This window comes from Mus musculus, chromosome 7, assembly GCF_000001635.26.
Source record: "Mus musculus strain C57BL/6J chromosome 7, GRCm38.p6 C57BL/6J".
Classification (NCBI taxonomy): Eukaryota; Metazoa; Chordata; class Mammalia; order Rodentia; family Muridae; genus Mus; species Mus musculus.
In genome coordinates, this window is record NC_000073.6 from 46,238,491 (window position 1) to 46,261,525 (window position 23,035).

General features: G+C 51.2%; 1 protein-coding gene across 2 annotated transcripts in view; it reads left to right on the forward strand.

The window, feature by feature from the left end:
• The first annotated feature begins 2,496 nt into the window (after nucleotides 1-2,496).
• Otog (otogelin) overlaps nucleotides 2,497-23,035 on the forward strand; it is a 70,448-nt gene continuing 49,909 nt past the window's right edge. The window contains exons 1-17 of one of the 2 annotated variants that reach the window (NM_013624.2): nucleotides 2,497-2,629; nucleotides 3,020-3,080; nucleotides 3,222-3,282; nucleotides 6,814-6,889; nucleotides 7,763-7,855; nucleotides 8,005-8,159; nucleotides 10,507-10,625; nucleotides 11,443-11,648; nucleotides 12,469-12,599; nucleotides 12,788-12,894; nucleotides 13,489-13,598; nucleotides 13,969-14,097; nucleotides 15,621-15,729; nucleotides 15,982-16,028; nucleotides 16,458-16,603; nucleotides 20,731-20,863; nucleotides 21,392-21,569. In NM_013624.2, coding sequence (NP_038652.2) covers nucleotides 2,539-2,629; nucleotides 3,020-3,080; nucleotides 3,222-3,282; nucleotides 6,814-6,889; nucleotides 7,763-7,855; nucleotides 8,005-8,159; nucleotides 10,507-10,625; nucleotides 11,443-11,648; nucleotides 12,469-12,599; nucleotides 12,788-12,894; nucleotides 13,489-13,598; nucleotides 13,969-14,097; nucleotides 15,621-15,729; nucleotides 15,982-16,028; nucleotides 16,458-16,603; nucleotides 20,731-20,863; nucleotides 21,392-21,569 — 1,952 coding nt within the window. In that variant the 5' untranslated portion in view covers nucleotides 2,497-2,538. Of the gene's footprint in view, nucleotides 2,630-2,910; nucleotides 3,081-3,221; nucleotides 3,283-6,813; nucleotides 6,890-7,762; nucleotides 7,856-8,004; nucleotides 8,160-10,506; nucleotides 10,626-11,442; nucleotides 11,649-12,468; nucleotides 12,600-12,787; nucleotides 12,895-13,488; nucleotides 13,599-13,968; nucleotides 14,098-15,620; nucleotides 15,730-15,981; nucleotides 16,029-16,457; nucleotides 16,604-20,730; nucleotides 20,864-21,391; nucleotides 21,570-23,035 lie in introns of those variants that run through there. The other variant, XM_017322025.1, reaches the window with a different exon arrangement.

Below are 23,035 nucleotides of genomic sequence, written 5' to 3' on the forward strand. Positions count from 1 at the left end.
AGCTCCACTTCTTAGGGTGCCTGGCTGCGGTGCTCTGGCAGGTTAGCTGCCAGGACAGGACCTGCCTCCCTCAGAGCTAGGGGTGGGGCCTGGAAGAAGCAGGGGTGGGGACAGCCCGGAGGCGGGGTCACCTGTCCTGCAGTTCAGCCGGGCGGCCCTGGAAGAAAAGAAGCCTCGTCGTGTGGATGTGCTAATGGTGGCTTAGTTAGTGAGGCTGGCAGTGTTTTCCAGAGTGGTCCACACACACATTAAGATGGAGGAGACACAGGGCAGTAGGGGTCAGGGGTAGTTTGAGACTGCTTTTCCTTTCTGAAAGAGCATCTCATGTGGCCCAGGCAGGCCTTGAAGTGAATGTGTAGCAGAGGCAGGCACAGTTGTAACTTCAGAGACACAAGAAGGCTCTTCTCTAGATCTCTCTGCCATTTGCCAGCAAGCAGCCTATTCTCATGGTGGCTAAATTATGGCCTAGACTAAGGTATAAGTATAAGTTGTATGCCTGGGGAAATAACTTGCGAGAATGATCCGGATTCTCAGCTTCTGATCTAGTACCACTCTGGTGCTGTGGAAAACACTGTGCTCAGAAGCAACTTGGGGAAGGAGAGCTCTATTCCATCTTAGGCTTCCAGGTTCTGTTCCATTGCTGACAGAGGCAAAGGCGGGAACCCAAACAGGAGCGTGAATCAATGTGTCCTGCTGGCTCACTCTCGTGCTCTGACTCTCGTGCTCCCAGGTTCATGCTTAGCGAGCATGCTTATAAGACTCAGGACCACCTGCAGAGGGATGCTGCGGTCACCATAGGCTTTCTGTAAGTCAGTAGCCAGGCTGTAGTCCAGCCTCTCTCCTTTACTGCCTCCTGCATCAATTAATACTTGAGGCAGTCCCCACGGACAAGTCCACAGGTTAATCAGACCTAGGCTTTGCTCTCAGCTGACTCTAGGTCATGTCAAGTAGACAGTTAATGCTAATTAGGATTCTTTGTCATTAACTGAGTAAGTCAGAAACTGGACAGAAAGGCTTATGGGGCATTTAGTGGTCCAGAAAAGACCACATGGGATGCAATCCTCTTTCAATTTACACCTTTGATTCTCTTTTTTCTTCTCTTTTATGTGAGTACACCGTTGCTCTCTTCAGACACACCAGAAGAGGGCATCAGATCCAATTACAGATGGTTGCAAGCCACCATGTGGTTGCTGGGACTTGAACTCGGGACCTCTGGAAGAGCAGTCGGTGTTCTTAACCACTGAGCCATCTCTCCAACCCCTTTTCTTCTCTTTTTTGAAGTTTATTTTTATTTTTGCGTATGAATGTTTGCTTGCACACACACACACACACACACACACACACACACACACAACCACACACACACAGTGTGCATGTCTGCTGCTGTGAAGGCTGTGAAGAGGGTTCCTGGCATTAGAATTATAAACAGTTGTATGCAATGTGAATGCTGGGAACAGAACCCCCATGCTCTGCAAGAGCAACAAGTCCTTTTAACTACTGAGCCACTTCTCTAGCCACTTCTGAATTTCCAAAGTATATCACATGGCTGTTGGTTTCATATTTAGAACCCGGGGAGGGGGAATGTCCTTACCCAGAAGAACGCAGCCCATAGCCACTCAACCCCTCTTTCCTGGCACCATAGCCATCCTTTAAAAATGACTTCCCATTTGATTTTTTGGTGTGGCACTGGGTGTGGGTTCCTTTCCCACAAATGTCTCTACTCTGAGACCACCCTGTGTTCTGCAGGACGCTCTCCTTGACTCTCAGCCAGTGTCTTCGAGAGGCCAGCTTGCCCACCATATGTTTAGAACAGTAGGTGGCACAAAACAGACTCTCAACAAATCTGCTAAATGAATGTGTGCATCCCAAGTTCTAGCCCTACCCTGGGGCTTGTGAGAAGCCCGTTCTTCCTGGAAGTACCTCTTGTTCATAAAACCCAACTTGTCACCACTCTGGCTTTGATGGGAACAGCCAAGCATCTTGGTCCTTCACACAGTATTTCCCGGCAAGACTGTGGACTAAGGCCTTGCCCATCCAAGCTCTTACTGAACAGAGGATGGGGACTTGGGGCCCAGATGAAGCCAGGGGGTGGGGGGCTATGGACACACAGACAACCTCTCTGCAGATTGAGCCCAGTCTCTAACTGCTGAGTGGCTCTTCCCAGGCCTCGGAGGAGTGGGCCTCTGTAAAAGGAGAGAGGCAAGTAGTGAAATGTCTGCTCTCCAGTGGAAGGGGCTTCTAGGACCCAGGTGAGGGAATTGGAGTCTGCCCAGCTTGTCTCATTGCTCCCCCAGAGGCCTTCCCTGGGGAAGGGTAGTTACAAAGGCATAGAAGGACAAAGACTGGTCTGTAGCCTGGTTCTCAACTTATGGTAATGAGCTGGGCAGGCCTGTCACCCTAGCCTGGGGAGGAGTCAAGAGCCTGAGAGGAGGGCCTAAGGGAGAGGGCAAGATTGCCCAGGATTGCAGCCACCAGTGGAGGTGTGACCCACCTAGGAGCAGAGCCCTGGGCCAGGCTCTCTGATTGCCTGGCACCCTGATGGGAGCCCGCATGCCCAGACGATGCTTGCTTCTTCTCTCTTGCTTTTGTCTACTTAGGGTTGAGTCCACTGCAGAGGTGCAGCACCAGGGTGAGACGGGTTATGAACCGGGGGAATCTGGGGCTGGGAAAATGTTTAAGCGAACAGGTCTGGGCCGGGTTGTAGAGAAGAGAAAGAAGGTGTGTGAGAAAGGGCAGAGACCTGTGAGAGGGGAGGAAGACATCTAGACAGCCAGGCCTGGGACCCAGATAAGGTAGTTGAGAAGAGATGGAGAACTAGAGACAACTGAGGTCCAAAGGTCCAAGGGGTGGAAGGAAGGAAACCTTCTCTGGAAGGGTCCCGAGAGCTGGAGAAAGAAAGGGCTTCAGAAAATGGGGGTGGGTTGGGGTGAGGGTGGGGTGGGTGCCCAGTGGGAGAATACAGTGGGAGCCCCCAGCAAAGGGGGTCTTACCTGGTGTGGAGAATATGGTCCCTCCCTAGCCTCAGCACTCACATGGAAAATCAGTGCAGAGCTGCAACAGGAGCCTGCTCCTGAGCCCAGGTAAGTCACTGCCTCACCCATGGTCCCTTCATGCACACAAGAACCCAGGAGCTTAGTGTATCGGGAGGGCTGGGCTTTGGGGTGAGTGGAAGCAAGGCCGCTCCTAACTCCTTACATATGCCAAGCTCATTTCTCATCTAGCCACACATACCAGGAGATGTCCCTTGCAGTGGAGGATGTCACAACAGTTATGGAAGGCCAGGTAAGAGATGCCCGGGGGTGGGGGTGGGGCAGAAGGGCATGTCCCCAGGCAAGGGACTTCCTCTGGGCCTGAGATAATAGAAGATTTTCTCAGGGGTCATGTGGAGAGGAGCGAACACTCTGGTGCGTGTCTGAGTGTGTAAATTCATGACATCCCTCTGTCCCCATTTTTCTAGTCTCTTGGGTCCCTAGTATTTCTTTTTAGGAGAGGCAGGCATCTCCCCTTTCAGGAGAAAGCTGAGTCCTCCCCAGCCCAGAGGAGAGCAGGCAGGTGAGGGCTTAGGAGAGTGGAATTCTCTTCTCAGTCTTACTTGTGAAGCTGGAAATCCTATCAAAGGCCCTCTCTGTACCCTATGCACTGCCACAGGAAGGCTACTCTGAGAGGCAGATCTGGGTAGTGTGGGTGGGGCCTGAGGAAGAGTACTTAAGATTGTCCTCTGACCTGCACACTCTCACAAGTGCACACAGACACTATCATACGCGCGTGCACACACACACACTCTCTCTCTCTCTCTCACACACACACACACGCTCAGATACATAGATATATATGCTCAGACACATGCACATATGCACTCACACATACCCACTCATACATACACACTCACACACATACTCATACACACATACTTGCTCAGACACACAATACATACTCACACACTCACACACACACATACATACACGCTCACATACACACACTCAAACACACATACTTGTTCAGACACACAATACACACACACACTTGTTCAGACACACAATACACACACACTCACACACACATACTTGTTCAGACACACAATACACACATCCATGCTCAGACACTCACACATACATACTTGCTCAGACACACATGTACACACTCACACACTCACACACACATACATGCTCAGACACACACATACACACTCACACACCCACACCCACACTCACACACCCACACACACACACAAAGTGACTCCTGACCACCCCCTGGGCCCCCTGACTCCTGACCATCCCCTGGGGCCCACCCTCCTGGGATCCTCTGCTTTTGTGAGAGGGACTGAAAATCCGTTTTCTCCGTTGGCCAAACTTGGTTGATCTCTGGATTGGATGACTCAGATTCACTGTCTAATCCTGTCTTACACTGTCTTCTTTCTTCTACAACCACGGACACTTTACACACCAGCCGGCCTCTGGCAATGTTCTCTCGGGAGGCTTGAGCCTCAGCTGTGTCCAGCCTGATAATCAGCTCAGGAGAGTCCTTGTGTCAGGGAGTTAGGAGTGATAATTTATACTGTAAAAACATGTCCCTGCTATCTGCCCTTCAAAGCTAGGTGCAGAAGCCCAGGATGGGCGGAGGTGAGCATGGTCCCCACCGAGCCCCCCAGCCTGACTTTCCTCTCATTGTCCTGATCTTCAGGATTCAGGGTCAGAGGTCTACTCAGTTTGAGTGGAAAGGTGAAAGGGCATTCTCTTCATAGTCAGGGAAGCTGACTTAATGGGACCTATAAGGAACAGGTAGACCAACATGCTGATGGAGCCAGACCTTCCCCTCTGCCCACAGGACTCTAGAAATTCCTACATTTCCATGGAGAGAAAGACTCTTACACCCTTGCTGGTTTCCTGGTTAGGCAGCCTTGCCCTTTTCCAGTGAGAAGGTCCTGTGTTAGTTGGGGTTCTAAAAGCTGAGATAAGAGACCAAAAGCAACTTGGGGAGGTAAGGGTTTATTTAATCTACAGTTCTCAGGCCACAGCCCAGCGCGGAGGGAAGTCAAGGCAGGAAGTCATGCAGAAGCCATAGAGGGTGCCCATGGCTTTCTCAGTCTGCTTTTTTATGCCATCCAAGAGCATTTGCCCAAAGGTGGCTCTCCCCCCAGTGAGCTGGGCACTCCCACATCATTCATCAATCAAAAATTCCCTCACAGGCTTGCCTACAGGCAAATCTTATGGGGGCATTTTTCTCAGTTGAGAGTCTCTTTCCGACATGACTCCTGCTTGTGTCAAGTTGACATAAGACTAACCAACAGAGGTCCTGAGCGTCTAGACCAGGTGACATGGGCAGACACCACCCATTACTCCATAGAGTTAAAAGGGCTGTCAGTGGTCTTCTTTTACAGTGACTGGAGGGAGACCGAGGCCCACATACTGTGGATGCTTTGAGGGCTTCTATCCAGAATGCTTGGTCTAAGAAAGTGGGGGCAGGTCCCAGGCTAGAAGCCAAGCTAACTTCCCTTCCCCTCCCCTCCCCTCCTCCTCCCTCCCCCTCCTTTCCCTTCCCCTTCTCCTCCCTTCCCCTCCCTGTCCCTTCCCCTCCCTTCCCCTCCCTTCCCCTCCCTTCCCCTCCCTTCCCCTCCCTTCCCCTCCTCCCTCCCTCTCTCCCTACCCCCACCTTGTGACAAGGTCTTACTATATACTCACAGAGATCCCCCTGCCTCTGCAGAGCTCGGGTATTCTCCAGAGGACTAGAACTATAACCAGGAGGTCATGAACTAGGCTGAGGAAAAAAAATATCCTTGTTATTTGAGACACCAAGGGAGATCCAGTATACTTTCGATTATTGCTGCTATAACCACAAGCGTATTAGCAGTGCCAATCACCGAGGGAAGTCAGGGGCGTTTCTTAGCACCAGCAGATGTCATTGATGTTTGCTGCTCTTACACAATCTTGTCAGTGAAGAGACTTGCTGGCGGGTCTTATTTTATATGTTACTAAAGAAGTATAATTTTACCCAAGCACACATAAATAAAACATTTTCATGTTTACATTACAACTAGTTTCCTTTGTAGTCTTACATCTTATGTATTTATAAACGCTTTTCTGAGAAGGTGCCACCACAGGCTTGGCTAGATTGTTAAAGGCGTTCATGACATAAGAATGATTGCAAACCCTGGTTGGCCCTGAAGACTAATTATTTGGACAGAATTTAAAGACTTCTCCAAACCCGGGGTGGTGGTACACCCAGAGCTGCAACACTTGGGAGTAGAGGCAGAAGGCTCAGGTACTCAAGTCTGTGGCTAAATATCAATACCGTAAAACCAAGAATTTTCCAGAAAATGGTCCTGTTGCTTTGCAGCTCTGGTTGTCTTCAGACCACAGCAAGGTCTCAGGGGCCATATCTGAGGTGGCATGATACGTACATTTACAAAGGCTAAGCTTAATCAGAAGCTGTCCAGGGACCATGGGAGGAGGGTGGCAAGTGTCCCCTCTGCTCCTTCCCATTCCCCATGGGGACACCGGATTCCTGGGGCTAGGTAAGAATTTCTGGGGAGATCCCAGGATCCAGGGGCCAAAGTGGGGCAAGAACACAGAAAACTGGAAAATGATGGGTCAAGGCTTTCTCATGACGCAAGAAGGAGATGGTTTGAGGTCTGGCGAGCACGAAGTCAGGCTTCACGTACCAAGGAGGGGTGGCAAGCTTGGCTGGACCTGCCTTTTCTTGAGAGACCTCTGCTGGGAGCCAGGCTTCATCTTCGGCATGTTTAGGTGTAGAGGAAAGAGGACGTGGAGCCAGATAGCCCAGTGCACAGAACTAATTGTTCTCTGTTCCTAAAAGGAGGCTGAAGCCTTAGCCGCATCGGCCATGTCTTCGTGGGAAAGACGGCTCCATCGCGCCAAGTGTGCACCGTCGTGTAAGTTGCGCCCTCTCTGTGGCTATGCGTAGGAGAGTGTGGCCTACAGAGAGCCTGCCAGGGTACCACTTGTGAGCCCCTTCCGGTGCCTGGAGTCTCTTCCTACCTTCCCCAGCTTGATTTGCATAGCCTCACCGTATCCTGGTCACATCCTTGTGTCCCGGCTCCTGCTCACATTGTCTGATTCGTGAGTTTGCTGCCTCACAAGATGGCTGACTCCTCCTCCGACCTCATACTCTTTCTGGTCTTGCTTCCTACTTCCAGTGGGATGATCCTTCAGTGTGCTAATTCCTGTGGTTAATTCTCTCTTTACCTCCCTTAGATCTAAGGCCTTCTCATCCCCCTTTTTCTGTCTGTGACCTAGTCCCATGTCCTGTGTCTGTGCGGGCCCCCATCAGAGTCCCATGTCTGTCCTGTCCGTGACTCCCCTTGCCACACTCTGTCTTCTCATTTGCTCATTCTCGCCTATGTTCTCACACCAATCCCGATTCATATTTTGGCCTCTTCTCCTTAAACAGTGGATGCTTGAGTATCTCAAAACAGTCTCCCTTTCCCCTCCCACCCACCAAAGGCTTCACATTCTTGATCTAGCTCTCTTGCTTGCTAGCCAAGAGCTAAACTTACAGACTGGAAGTCCCAGGTCAAGTGCCCTTGGGGCCACTTCATGCATACTGAAGGCTGAAGCTCCAAGACCGCACCCTGAATCCCCATCAGAAAAGGGACTGTGTTGTGTCCCCATGGACCCCATGTGGCCCACGTCAGGCTATCTGTCTAGGGCAAGGCCTTTACTTCTTAACACCTTCCGGGAGGAGGTATGTGTCTTGCCTCTGCTGGAATGGTGCCATGGGGAACATCTCTGTGTCTTTCTTGCAGACTTGTTCTCCTGCTTCAATGGGGGTGAGTGTGTGCACCCAGCTCTCTGTGACTGCAGGCGCTTCAATGCCACTGGACCCCGTTGCCAGTTGGGTAGGTCTGGTCTCTCCAGCCCCAGGAGGGACTGCGGGTGCAGAAAAGCTTTAGGACCAAGACCACCGGGTTGGCCCTGCAAGATCTGGAACCCATCAGCCTCCAGCACGGTGCCCATACAGATCTAGGCTCACTTTGTCCTGTCTCAGTGTATAATGTAGGTCCTGAGCGGGACAGCATCTGCCGGACCTGGGGGCAGCACCACGTGGAGACGTTTGACGGCCTGTACTACTACTTTTCTGGAAAGGGCAGCTACACGCTGGTGGGACACCACGAACCCGAGGGTCAGAGTTTTTCCATCCAGGTGAGGCCTCCTCTCTCCTGTCCTGCTGGTCTATGCAGGCTCCATCAGGACCTGGGAGCCTCCGGGGATTGGAACCTGGAACCTCCCCTTTCCACTTTCCCCAGTTCCTGCTCAAGGACTGTGTTCCAAGAAAGAGCCATCGTCTCTAAGCCCCTGATTACCCAGTCATCCTGGCTGCACCTGGCTGCCCCCTGACTGCCTCTGACTGCCTCTGACTGCCCCTGGCTGCCCCTGACTGTCCCTGACTGTCCCTGACTGTTCCTGGCTGCTCCTTGCTGCCCCTTGCTGCCACTGGCCATTTCTCTTATGACACATACTGTGCTCTTTTTCTGAGTATGATGTTTCATAGTGCAGAGGCTCTTAGGACAACAGTACAGACTGGTCTTTGTCCACAGTACCTTTGTTTTAATAGAGAAACCACAGCAAATGACATGAGTTATTTCAAGTGTGACTCAGAGAGCTGAGGTGGCAAAATGTCAAAGACTAAAAGGCAGTGTCCTGGAAACCTGATGTGGCCTATTGTGAAGGACAGTGATGACAAGAGGTTTCACATAGGAGGTGATATCTATTGAGATAGAAGGGGAAACTCATTGGAGCTAGCCAAGGCACATGGGGGTGGGGTGACAGAAGGCATTTGAGAAGGAGGAACGCTCATGTTAAAGAAAAGTATGGTGCCTCAGAGAGGATCATGGGAATCCTGGATGGCCTTTGGAACAGTTCCTTTCTCTTCAGGCTTTCCTATGTCTCTTGACATCCCAAGCCACAGGGGAGACACTCTGTGGGTAACCACGTGTCTAACAAGGCTTGTTTCCTGATGGGTTTCCTTTCCCACACCGGACCTCTCTTGGCTAGACCATGTCTTTGGGTTTATTCCCTGAACCTAGATGAGTGTCGCACACCTGAATGCCATGTGAGACTCTGACCAGCAGATGTGGTGGGCACTTCTGCCAGGTGGTGACTCGGTCAGTCGTGGGTTACAGTGGAGAGGATAGGGTTGGGGAATTTAGTGCTTACTCGGGGTCACCTCTCCTGGCTGGCTGTGATCCTTCTGCCTCAGGCATAGAGTGAAGGTCATGATGCCCTAGATGTCATGACTAGTGTCACCACCTCCTACTCCCTGGTCTCTCATTCCTTGGAGCAGTGTGTCATTTTCACAACAGGCATGTTACAATTACATGGTTGGATGAGATGCCATATGAGTGAGTTATGAAATCAATGGAGTGAGTCACACCCTGCCTCAGCAAAGGAGAGAATAAACACACACACACACACACACACACACACACACACACACACACACACAAGTCCTCATTAATATTAAGATGTAGAAGAATTTTGTTTTGTTTGCATATGGCATTTCTCTCTGTGAGTCATGGTCAGAAACACTTGATCTTGACTGTTAGAGGTATGGTGGCACACACCTTGAATCCCAAAACAGAGGAGTTGATAGACAGAGGCAGGAAGATCTCTTTGAGTTTGAGGCTACCTCGCTCCACATAGTGAGTTCCTGGCCAGCCAGGGCTACATTGTAAGACATCATTTGAACAAAAACAATGCTTGAGAAACATTAACTGAGGGCAAAGGTGGCTTTCATGATTTCTTCTTCTAGTCCAAGGGGCTTCAGCTTGGTCCGCCACGTCTAAGGGTAGTAGAGTGGAAAGCTGGCTCCTGGAGACTGTTTCCACTCTTGGCAGGTGACATTTGAAAATATTTTTTCTAAGCATTAGAAACCTGCCCCAACCTCTATGGCCCTTAATGTCTGAGTTCTTGAATGGTGGAGAAGATGCACATGTAACAAGCAGCATAGGAGGTGTGTGTGTGTGTGTGTGTGTGTGTGTGTGTGTGTGTGTGCGCGCACGTGTATGCGCACAGGACAGGGCTAGTTTCTGCATCCTGTGAGTGTGTAGGATATAGAGTGTGTCTGCTGAAAGTGTCTGTGAGGATGTGTCTTGGTGTGTCTGGGCGTGTCTGGGTTCGCACACCTGTGTGATGGAAGGTGAGTGCACACCTGGCCCTTTAATTTGATGGAACTTGGAGATGGCCCAGTGGTCTGGAAAGGGCTCTGCAATCCAACCCATTTGTATCTAGGTCAGAATCCCATCCTTGCTACTCCCAGTCTTGTGATCATGTGACTGTTGTCCCTTCCCTCCGTTCCTCAGACAATCATGAAATGCAGGCAGTCCTAGCTCTTCCCCTGCTGCCGTGTTGGAGAAAGGTCATGGAGGAAAAGCGTTCAGCACATGGGGCCACACGATCATCCCACACTGGTGGACTGAAGCTCAGGGTGGCCTGTGGCAGTTGCTGCAGATGTCCCTCTGAACACCTTGCTCTGTCCACCCCCAATCAGGTGCACAATGACCCACAGTGTGGCTCTGCCCACTACACCTGCCCGAGGTCTGTCAGCCTCTTCCTCTCAGGTGAACGTGAGATCTGCCTGGCCAAGGAAGTCACCCATGGAGGTGTAAGGTAACTATGTCCTTCCCCTCCCTGATGTGAGGTCAGGGATCTCTGTCCCTGTCAAGCTGAACGGGAATTGATAACTGGGGACAGACAGTGTCTTCTACCTTGGGGCAGAAACACAAACCTGGCCTGTGTGTCTAGCCTGTGGGTACTGGCGATGGATGAACGCCTTCTGATTCTCTGCAACTATTAGACCTAGTGGATTTCCTACTGTTTAGAAAAACAGTAAAATTTTCTAGAAACTGGAGTTCCCCACTAGAAACCCTTTCCCTAAGCTCACACACAGTTTCTCTGAACAGACACATCTTTATCTTTTTCTGAGGTTGGAGGGTCATTTTGGATGACAGTTGTCATAGGGGTCAATCAGGGACTTCTAGGAGTTCAGACCTACAGCTGGCTGAACTTTGGTTTCTCTTATTGTCAGCTGAGCAGGACCCTGTGGCTGCAAAATAGAGGCAGGGCAGGTGGAGGAGGGCTCCTCTCTGTTCTCAGTCTCCTGTCCACCCCTCTCCCCTTCCTTTCCATTCGTCCTGTTCACAGTAAAACGAAGTCCCTCTTAGACGTTATCGGCTCTCTCCCGCCAGCTGGGAGCTGATGGATTGACTCTCAAGATTTATCCCTGCCAATGATTTTGAAAGCCCCCTGAAAATAAAAGAATCCCCATGCACTTTGATGCACTTAGGTATTCTGGAAACTTGGAGGATGAGAACTTAAAGAACTCATGTCACTGGGTAGGGGTGGCTGGCTGTCCCTGTGGTAAAAAAAAAGACCAGGACCCGTGGGAGTTGTGTGGACACTCTGCATCCCTGGGCTTTGCTCTCAGGGTCCAGCTGCCGCAGGTGGTGGGGGGTGTGCAGCTGCAGCAGCTGGCTGGTTACGTCATCGCGAGGCATCCGTCAGCCTTCACCCTGGCCTGGGATGGTATCTCAGCCATTTACATCAAGATGAGCCCTGAGTTTCTGGGCTGGACCCATGGGCTGTGTGGGAACAACAATGCTGACCCTCAGGATGACCTGGTGACCAGTTACGGTGAGTCTGAGGGAAGGTGCCTTGTGGGATATTTTGCTAGGGATGGAGATTGGTCAGGATTGCTCTGTGCAGACCTCTGACATCATGGCCATGGTAGTAAAAACCCAATGGGAGACAAGGGCTCGCTTGCAAAACTCTGTCACGTTAGGCATGTTCTCAGCCATGTTCTGGACCTCAGTCCTCTTAATTGTGAAGTATTCATGATGAGAATTTAAACTGGGGCTGTGTGCAGATCCACTGCACACTTGGCTAGGTGGGTTTGATCCCACAAGGTTTCCACGGGAAGTGGGGAGTCAGAGGGTAAGAGAAAGCCGGGAAGAGAAAGGGCCAGGCTGGAGCCGAAGTCTCTGATTGACATGTGGATGAGAACTACAGGTGAAGCTCAGGGCACATCATGATGGCCCTGGCAGAAAGCTTGGCGGTGGGCGGCCCTTTGAGTACCCGCCATGCGCTGAACACTTTACAGCTATAGTTCTTTGCAGCCTCCTCCTCGGGGCTTAGTTCTCTTTTCTGCAGGTGGGGAAACTGAGGCTGAGATGGGTGTAGGCACTTGTTCAAACCTGCACACTGGTCCCCTCCACTATACCATGCTGCCTCTATTGAGTGTGGAGTAGCTGTGAGACAGTACAGGCGTAGGACATTCGTATCTTTTTGATGAGACGGCTTTTCCAAGAGACTGGCTCAGTTGGGAACCCAGCGTAGGGTGGGAGCGCTGGAGGCTGGCTCCTGCCAAATGGCTCTCCCTTATCTCCTGCCTCTGCCTCAGAGCCCTCAGCCCTGCTGCCCACCCACCTCATCATGATACCAGTTTTCCCTGCAGGGAAGGTGACTGATGATGTAGGGGAGTTTGTACACAGCTGGCAGGAGCAGGTCCCCAACAGCCCTCCAGGACCTGTGACTACTTCCCTGCCTCGCCCACCATGCCTGCAGCAGAGCCCAGCATCCATGCAGGTCTGTGTCCTGGGGAGAACCCCCCTCCCCAGTAGAGAGCTATTGGTCACAGGGCCCTGGATGGTACATACCCATGGCCCCTTCCCTTTATCCTCTGCCTTCCTTTTGCTTAAGTTGGGGTTCCCTGTGGGATGGTGAATCAGAGCCTGCTGTCCTCCCAGCCCAGCTCCTGCCTCTGCCCCATGCAGGGTGTGTATGAGCGGTGTGAAGTACTGTTGAGGCCTCCTTTCGACACCTGCCATGCTTATGTCAGCCCTCTGCCCTTCGCAGCCAGCTGTACCAGTGACCTCTGCCAGTAAGTGGGCAGCTAGGTGGTGGGCTGTAGGGAGCGTCTTCCAATATTGGGATAAGGGATCAGGATGTGGGCCAACAAGCTGGACAATACGTGGTCATTATAGAACTGCTTGCCAAAGCTCTAAAATTCTTATTTGCCAAGATGGGTTTCAGCTGTCCCATTTAACCGAGGCTCAGAGATGGAACTCAACTCCCTCGGGGTCACACAGCAATTTGGCAATGATACTAGGGCTGGAACCTAGGTGTCCTGCTTTGAGACTCTGTGTAGCAGGATACCTTCCTAGAGGAGGGTGCTCTGACATTCTGAGAGTGTTTACAGCAACAGTTCTCAAGCTGAAGGTTGCGGCTCTCTGGGGTTCAAACCACCCTTTCACAGGAGTGGCCTAAGATCATCAGAAAACACAGATATTTACATTATGATTTATAACAGTAACAAAATTACAGTTATGAAGTAGTAACAAAAATAATTTTATGGTTGGGGGGGGTCATTACACCATGAGGAACTATTATTTGGAAGGTTTTCAATCACCTGGTCTATGGGATGGTGGCAATTGGTGACAGGCCAGACTTTCTCACATGCAATATCCTTGTACAGATCAGGAGGCGATGAAGCCACTTGGTGCCGAGCACTGATGGAATATGCCCGGGCATGTGCACAGGCAGGGCGCCCTCTGCAGGGCTGGAGGACCCAACTCTCACAATGCAGTAGGTTCAAGGTGGAGGCAGGCAGGGAGGGGGTTCAGATGAGTTCTGATGTGGGCTGTGGGTAGCCAGTCCTGCCCACTCAGAGCCACAGCTGTCAGAACCTTAACTTCTGAGGTTCCATCCTTATAACAGATGGGAGAAGTAAGACTGAGCCTGAGGGATGGGTCTGGGGCCATCAAGTGAGGTGAAAGTCTCAGAGTACCCCGACCTGAGTTCACCAGTCTCTTGGACACCAAATACTCCAACTGGGACTGGAGGGTCTGGGAAATGAGAGCCCTCTCATTCCCATTCCAGGACCTGGGGTGAGGTGGGTGTTGGCCAAACAAATAGACCATAACCTCCCTCCCTCCCTCCCTCCTTTCCTTCCAAGCTGTGCACTGCAAAGAGAAGGCCTTCATCTATAACGAGTGTATTGCTTGCTGTCCGGCTTCCTGCCAATCCCGTGCTTCATGTGTAGACAGTGAGATCACCTGTGTGGATGGCTGCTACTGCCCCAATGGTTGGTTGTGGGGAGAGTGGGGGTTGGTAGTGGCCTAAATGTGTCTCCCTGGCCTGGCATGGATACGAGGGAATCGGAGCTCAGAGGATACCTGCTTGTGGAGTGAATGAGGGGACAAACAGTGAAGCCAATAAGTAAATGACAGGCTTAAGGGAGGTGAGGACGAGGGCAGAGCTTGGCGTCTCCACAGTTTGGGTCATCAAGCCATCTGCCTTCCTTTGGACTGAGCTTTCCAGGTGAAGACAAGCCATCCATCCACATCCCTGCACATGATTTTGATTAAGCATCCATCCACAGTTGTGTTGTCCTATATCCGATGACGTGTTTATGATGCATGAGTAACTTGACTGGGTGGAAGGGTGAGATCGGAAACTGTAAAGCTGGAGCTGACCAGAGCTTTACAATCTGTAGAGTGCTTGTTTAGCCTGGGCAAAGCCCTAGCTTCCTCCCCAGCGCTGCCTGAGCGGGGCGTGGTGACGCACACCTGTAGCACTAGCACTGGCGAGGGGAAGGCCGGAGAGTCAGGCATTCAAGATCATCCTTTGTTATCTAAGAGTTCAAGGCCATCCTGAGACCCATGGGACCCTGTCTCAACAAAGCAAAGTGACAGGCTTTGATTTTAAGCAACAGAGCCTGCTTTGAGGGATGTGACACTCCAGCCCAAGCTACGGTGAGGTGAAGGCCGGCTCAGGGAGTCAGAAAAGAAGAGCTCTGGGGATTCGTGCAATGTAGGGAAGCCAGGAAAGGTCTCCGGAGGCAGTGGAGACAGAATGGCAGGGTTTGAGAGGTGGTGTGCAATTTTGGGGTGATACATGGAGTAAAGTCTGCCCAGAAGGGGGTTGGTGCCCTGCCTGAGCCAGGATTTAGAGGAGAGTTTGAAAGTGAACTCAGCAAGAAGCGCATGCTGCCAGCAGCCTGATGCGGCTGTCTCCTGAGAGGCTCTGCCAGAGCCTGACCAATACAGATGAGGATGCTCGCAGCCAACCACTGGACTGAGCATTGGGTCCCCAATGGAGCAGTTAGAGAAAGGACTGAAGGAACTGAAGGGGTTTGCAACCCCATATGAAGAACAACAATATGAACCAACCAGACCCCCTAGAGCTCCCAGGGACTAAACCACTAACCAAAGAGTACACACAGAGGGACCCATGGCTCCAGCTGCGTATGTAGCAGAGGATGGCCTTGTTGGGCATCACTGGGAGGAGAGGTTCTTGGTCCTGGGAAGGCTCAATGCCCCAGTGTAGGGGAATGCTAGGGCAGGGAAGTGAGAGTGGGTCGGTGGGTGAGCACCCTCATAGAAGCAGGGGGAGGAGGGATGGGATAGAGGGCCTCCAGGGGAATATTGGGGAAGGGAAAAACATTTTAAATGTAAATAAAGAAAATATACAATTAAAGAAAGGAAGAAAGTGGGCTCAGTAGAGAAATGGCTCTGAGTATGGGGACCTTTATCTAAGAGTTCAGGCATCCACCATAGGGGCTTGTGAGCAGAGGCAGTGGTGAGTGGGTCTTTGCTGTCACCCTAGGGCTGATCTTTGAGGATGGAGGCTGCATGTCACCAGCTGAGTGTCCCTGTGAATTCCATGGAACCCTGCACCCGCCTGGCTCTGTGGTGACAGAAGACTGCAATGCCTGGTCTGTGTCCCCTGCCTGGAGGGAGGGGCCTGGGAAGGTCAGAGCTTCCTGTCAGGCTGCATGCCTGGGGTTGAGGAACCCTGGACAAGCAAGGGTTGCTCACTTACCTCTTTGAGCTCCAAGGGGATGTCATTAGATCTATGGGGGAGGGGGAGAGATTTCTACCATCCACTTTAGAAATTGGACTCTGCGGGCTGGGGCCTGGGACAGTGTCTGGGCATTGAGGCCACCTTTGTGATCTCTGTGTTTCAGTACGTGCACAGCAGGGAAGTGGGTGTGCAGCTCTTCCGTCTGTCCAGGTACATCTGACCCTCACTCGGACCCTCCCCTCATCTCCAGGTCTCCTAGGTTTGGAGCAGGGACACCCTGGGGCCATGCTAACTCAGGGGCATTTGATCCAAGGGGCTAAACCTGACTCCTCTTTGTTCTGTTGCTCTGGTTCTGTCCATCTCCTGCCAGAACTTGGGGGACCGCACTGACACCAGGTCCCCGGTGTCTCCTCCGAGGGACACTCTGGTGGGGCTGTGTCAAGTTTGGCCCTGAGCAGGCTTTCAAAAAAAAAGGTACCCTAGCCTAACCAATTCCAGAGGGCAGAGCCTAGGTCCTGCCTTAGACTTGGATCTGCAAGGCTGAGACAGTCCCCAGCGGGGGAGGGGAACAGTCCCGCAAGGGAAGCTCGTTAGCTTGCTCAGGAAGCTTCCATGAGCAAGCTGCCTTCTTTCCCTCAGCTGAGTGCTCAGTGACTGGTGACATTCACTTCACGACCTTTGATGGACGCCGGTACACATTCCCTGCCACGTGTCAGTACATCCTCGCCAAGAGCCGTTCCTCAGGCACATTTACAGTGACGCTGCAGAACGCCCCGTGTGGCCTGGTAAGGCTGGGTGGGTCTCCATGTTCAAACAAGCCTCCCACAGATCAGGGTCTTCCCATGTCTCAGCTGTTGTCTCTTCCTGGGACACAGAACTGGTTCCAGAAACAGTTCAAGCCCAGGCCCTCTGCTGCCTGAGTCTCTAGAGCCGGTCTAACTCTACTTAGCTTTCTATGCTTTGTTTGTTTGTCTTTTTCTATGTCTGGAAGGCCTACTCGATCAATTCATTCATCAAATTCATCAGATTCTGTTGGGGGCAGAAGCTGTGCTGAGCTCTGACATTGCTTTGTCTGTCAGACCTCATAGCTTAGTGGGCCAGACAGGCAAGCAGACCCAAGACCCACTGTGGGGGGTGTGGATGGGGCAGGGTGGGAAGACTTTTCCTTTTACCTGGGCATTGGTAGCAGGGGCAAAGGGGATCAGGAGGTGACCCCTGAGCTGTGCCAGTCACCTGAGAACAATGCAGAGACACTGGCTGTAGGTCAGGTGTGCATTTGTCTGTCTCAGTGGAGACTGTATTGTCCCTGGACTGACTATGCTGAGGCCCTGGTGTGGGCTGTGCCCAAGCTCCTTTCTGCAGCGTAGAACCAGCACTTTATGCCCAGCCAGGATGCCAGGCCCACCCTGCATGTCTACTCTGCTCCAGCCCCAGACTCTAGGACTTTGAATGTGAGCAGACCCCAGCTAGGTCTGGGGACACAGTCTGGGAACGGTGGATGAGGCAGAGGCTGGCTTTCTTCTTTTGCTCTGAGCTGTGGGGCAGCAGGTACTGGGGAATAAAGGGGGTGGGAGAGAACCCGCATCCCGCCAGAGTTCTGGTGCTCTGGGCAGGTGGATGCAGAGGATGGCTGTGTGTTCTCCATGCAGCCCCTGGTGGGTGTCTGGCTGTGTGAAGCCATGGACCCAGTCGGCAGGAGGGTGAACAAGGGGCAGTCTGAGGTCTCGGGGCCTCACGGAGGCCAGAGATAACAGGTTCTCATTCTCAAACATCCCAGACTCCGCTGTATGTCACGGAAGAGCTGAGAACAAAGTGGGGGCTCCAGGGGTAGCTTGGTCATCCCCAAAGCCAAAGAGAGGAGAGGGCAGGGAGAGAGGGGGTACTGGGTGGTTCCTATGTGGGTGAGAGTCCTTGGTTCGGTCTGTGGCTGGAGCACAGAAAGTCCTTCTGGCAGGAGGTTATATGCAGCTCTTTAGGGGAAAGCCTATTCCAGCGTTCAAGCACGGAGGGCCTTGATGAACAGTGATGGTCTATGGTTTTTAGAACTTTATTGTAGAAAGGCAGAGAGAGAGAGAGAGAGAGAGAAGGTAAAAAGAGAGAGGCCGGCCATGGCCACGTGGAGAAAGGGGGGAAGGGAGAGGGAAAAGGAGAGCTAGAGATGAGAATAAGAAAGGTGAGAGCTGCTGGGCGTGGGGGTGCACGCCTTTAATCCCAGCACTTGGGAGGCAGAGGCAGGTGGATTTCTGAGTTCAAGGTCAGCCTGGTCTACAAAGTGAGTTCCAGGACAGCCAGGGCTACACAGAGAAACCCTATCTCAAAAAACAAAAAACAAAAAACAAACAAACAAACAAAAACCCAAACAAAAACAAACAAAAAACAAAACAAAAAAAAGAAAGGTAGGAGCTCAAGAGAGAGAGGAGGGGCCAAGCAGCCCCTTTTATAGTGGTCTGGGCTGTCTTGTAGTTGCAGGGTAGCTGTGGGGAGGAGCATACCTGGCTATTGTCAGGTAACTGTGAGGGTGGAGTCTAGCTAGAATGTCAGGAGCTTGGGGGTTTGTCTGCATGACTGGTAGTCACAGAATTATGAAGTTGGGGGCTCTGTGGTGTCAGGCACCTGCCTCTGGGAACGTGGCTCACTGTTCCACCCCTTGTAGAGTTTTCTACTGGGTCTCCGGAGCAAGCCTCGCTCAACCAAAACAGGCTGCCTTTCACCGTCCCACATTGAGTGACCTCTTTTCTTTCTCTGTCATAGTCCCTTCTCAGCTGTTCTCCACGCAGGGGACTGTCTTCCAAGATGGTCACTTCTGTTGCATCTTGAATGTGGGAACAAAGAGGGGTGACAGAAAGGCAGAGCAGCTCCCACTTCTCCCATTCATGCGGCTCAAGAGCCCCAGAGCACATGAGAACCGTGGGGCCCCAGGGTGCCTTGCTCAGCCTTCTCTCTACCACATCCCAGATAGGCAGCTATCCAACCTAAGCCTGTCTAGTTGCTGGACGGTGCTTCTTGATTGCAAGCTTTTTTTTCTGCCCCAAGACAGGGTTCCTGCTTTTGATTCTAATTACACGATGAACCTATGGAAGTCCTACTCCTGCGGGTTCAGGACTGAGCACAGAAAGGGCTACATAGAGGAGTCACACCCAATGCCCTTTCAGGTGTTCACAGCTTACAGGCAGGTCACTTGGCATGACATACTACATGATCCGAGGTGTAAAGGAGAGTAGAGTAGCAGAGGAAATAGTCCTGAACGTTAGCAGAAAAGGAGGGAAGCCACTTGGCATTTAACCTAAAGGTGTCCCTGTAAAGATAGACACAAAAACAAGGAGGAAGCTCACCCCGAGGGTTGATTGTGCCAGAAAACAATGGCACTGGAATGGTCAGGGTGGAGTGTGCTGGGCACAGTCACAGAGGTGGTGGTGGTACCCAGGACGACGTGTATACCCAGTGGGCTGAACTTTGACTTTCTGTACAGCAGCTAATAAGTACAAATCAAGGTAGTAGACATTACCACCCTCCCTGTTTACATTTAATGAGCTATCTTAGAGGCTTTGGGGGGACTTTCATGACTACCCAAATCTTTACCTGTTTTTAGATATAGTTCTATATATCTCTATATATGATATATAGAAATGCTGGTAGACATACATGTTCATTGGTTATGCAGATACATGCAGGTTATACATATATTTCCCTTTTATCAACTCGGAGAGCCAAAAAGAAATGTTGCTCTAATGTCAACTTACATCTCTACTGCTGTGGGTTTCTAAGTCCATTATCTAAACGCAATAATGAGACTCGGGAGAGTCTAGCAGTAATCTTGGAGAAATGGGACAGGAAACATATAAGAAAGCATGACAAAGACAGGTCACAGTTCTCACATGGCCCTGCCAAATGTCACCTTTTGTGCCTCAGTTTTCTGATCTACAAAATGGCGCCACTATTTACAGCCATGCTTAGATGTGGCATTTGAGCATAGTGAGGGCTGAGCAACAGAGTTAGCTCTAGGATAGTCCACTGTTATGAGCAGAACACAGCAGTACCAAGGCTTTGCTGTCAGCATGACTCTTCACTCTTGTCATGTTCCCTGGGACGGGGACAGCCTTTCCTGCCTCTGCAGCAACCTCTCTGTTCTTTTGTGTGCTTTGCTGGTACCCTATCCCTGCTTATAGTAGCCACTGCTGTACTTACTTATTTAATGTCTCCGTTCCACATAAATTTGCACTCTTGAGCGTGAGAATGCACTTGCCCAGTGTAGTGCAGCCTGTACATGGCAAATACTCAGGGAATCTATGAATGAATAGGATGCAGATGTCTTCCTGTGGGAGAGGTATGTACGGGCGGGTGTCCTAAGTGGCATTCATTTTCAAAATGGAGAACCCAAGGCCCAGGGACTATCAGCTCATTTACTGTCCCCTGCCCCTGCCTACTGTGATGGTTGAACAGAACCTATGACCTTATCCATACGTGCTAGGCAAGGGCTGACCCTTTACAAAGCCCTGGCCCTTAAAATTTTTTTTTCCACTTTAAGGCAGGGTCTTGCCTCAAAGACCAAGGTGACTTAGGCTGGCCTTGGACTCTCTCTGTTTCTCTGACAGGCCTGTGGTAGTTTTCTGAGCTGAGTTGGTTTCCCACTTGCCTTTCAGTGACATACAGAATACGGTGTATGAGCAGGTCTCAATGTTAGATCTGCAAACAGAGGCAATTAACGCTCTGGGTTGCAGTCACGTGTGGGAGCCATGGTTTCCAAAGCTAGATAGAGCTTGTGGGAGTCACTTCTGCTCTGTGCCTTTGGACAGCTTCTCACTCTCAGCAGCCTGCTCCTCAAGTTGGGATGAGTCTCTATCATGGAGGGTTTTGTTTAAGCCATCAGGACAGCAAGGACTAATGCTGCCCGTTGGCCCTTTGTTTTCTCTAGAACCAGGATGGGGCCTGTGTCCAGTCCGTGTCAGTGATCCTGCACCAGGACCCTCGGAGACAGGTGACCCTGACCCAGGCAGGAGATGTCCTTCTATTTGACCAGTACAAGATCACCCCACCCTACTCAGATGGTATGGCTCGGCTCGGGGTGGTGGTAGCTCAAGACCCTTTCCCCAGTTTCTCTACCTAAGGGATCAGGCCAGGGGACACTGAACTCCGGAAACAGGACTCCAAAAATGTGCCTTTGTCCCCACTCCGGCATGACAGTGTGACAGTTCCTTTTGACCTTAGGCCATTCATGGGACTGTTTCCTGTCAGGCTCAGTATTTATTCCCCCTCACAAGAATTGAGTCTAATCCACTGTGATTGTATGGTTGCACAAAAATGGGTCATTATAGAAGTCTTCTTGTGTTAGAGCAAGAAACTATACTCCCTCAGGAAAAGACGGGTTGTTACTTGGAACCCACAATGTAACATTTCTTCACAGAGGCTGCATGGTAGGTTATGCCAGGGTTTGGCAAATCAATCCTGAGGCAGGGCTTTCTGCAGGATGAAGCCAGGGCTGTGTGCAGATGTGGGAGTGGACCAGACAGTTGGTGGCAGAACCCTGGGCTGTACTAACAAAATTGCTAATGTCCCATTTCCCATTCTGTGGCCAGATGCTTTTGAGATCCGGAGGCTGTCCTCCGTGTTCCTGAGGGTGAGGACCAATGTGGGCGTGCGGATCCTCTATGACCGGGAAGGGTTGCGGCTTTACCTGCAAGTGGACCAGCGATGGGTGGAGGATACCGTGGGCCTCTGTGGCACCTTCAACGGCAACACACAGGACGACTTCCTGTATGTGTCCCTGCCCTGTGACAGGAAGGAGAGGGAGACCCATGGGCCCCTTAGGGTCTGCATCCAGAGACATTGCCTGACACAGACACAGACACACACACACACACACACACACACACACACCACCTAGTTTGCTTTTCCACACTTAAATTGAAGTATGATTTGTTAAAATGATGGTCACAGTCTTCTGCATGTGGAAAGATCACTTAAAGGATTTGGTTCCTGGGTCCTACTCTTAAGAATCTTATTTAAGCCTTGTTTTCTATAAGTACTCCCACAATCCTAAGGTAGATAGGTTAGGCCATGAGAAATTCCTGGTTTGATTAGTCCCAGATGTTTACTTGTTTTAACAACTGTGAGCACCTTTAGGTGAAGATAAGATCCCACAAGCCAGACACTAGTGTTCCCACTGCCTGTCCCAGGAGGCCACTATGACCATTCCCTTCAGGGTGCTTGAATACTTTTGAGTTTGTACAATGCATGCCTCCCAGTATACAGAGGGAGGCCATTTCCCATGAGCTGAAAGTTGAGCCAATGCATTCTCTGGGCGTGGTCACAGTTTAAGAATTTGGGAGGGGACAGTAGTCTGCTGCTCAGAAAGGAGAAGGGTGAGAAAGATCTTGAGGCTGGAGAGTCTCGGCCAGTTCTTCAAGATATAGAAATACGGAAGGCATCCCAGAGTCAGAAGGAGGGGTCCAGCTTTGCTACGAAGAACAAGAAGCCTTAAGCTTCGCAAGGTGTGCACATGAATAAGTGAAGCTTCCTCCTGTCTTGCCCAGTAGAGCTGGTGTTTGGGCAGCTGGCCAGAGTGGTGGAGGCAGACCCTGGTTTAGTGTGTGGGCTGCTCACCACTCTCCAGGCATGTGTGAGTTCTGCCTTGTTTAGTTAGAACGCTCACAACTCAGAGCAGTAATGCAGGCATTTGTGGGAGTCATGGTGGGCATCATGGTAGGCATCATGGTGGGCATCATGGTGAGAGTCATGGTGGGAGTCATGGTGGGAGTCATGGTGGGTGTCAGGCAGCACCTTACCCGCACAGAATACTGGCTCTTTTTCTGTAGCACTCACACTGGGTTTTGGTGACTGTGGACACTGGCTGTGTTGTAGATGCACGCTTGTCTCAGCTTTCTCTCCCCTTTTCCCCATGCATGATCCATTTCCTACCTACATCCCAGGAGGGGAGATGGAAAAGGTCATAGGTCGCTGGGGTCTGATATTCTTTCTAAAAGTTAGAGTTGGGGGTAGTGGCTGAAAGCATACAATCCTACACCCAGTGTGATCCCTTTGGGTCTTATTACATGGGATTGTGTATGAGCACGTCTTCAATTGTGTGTGTGTTGAACATGGCTATACACAACACCTTGACAACTGGTGTGTCTGGCATGCAATTGCGCAGTGTGTGTGTTTATGTGCATGCGTATTTCTGACTGTTGCTGTGTGCAAGCGGTCTATCTGGGACTGTGCGT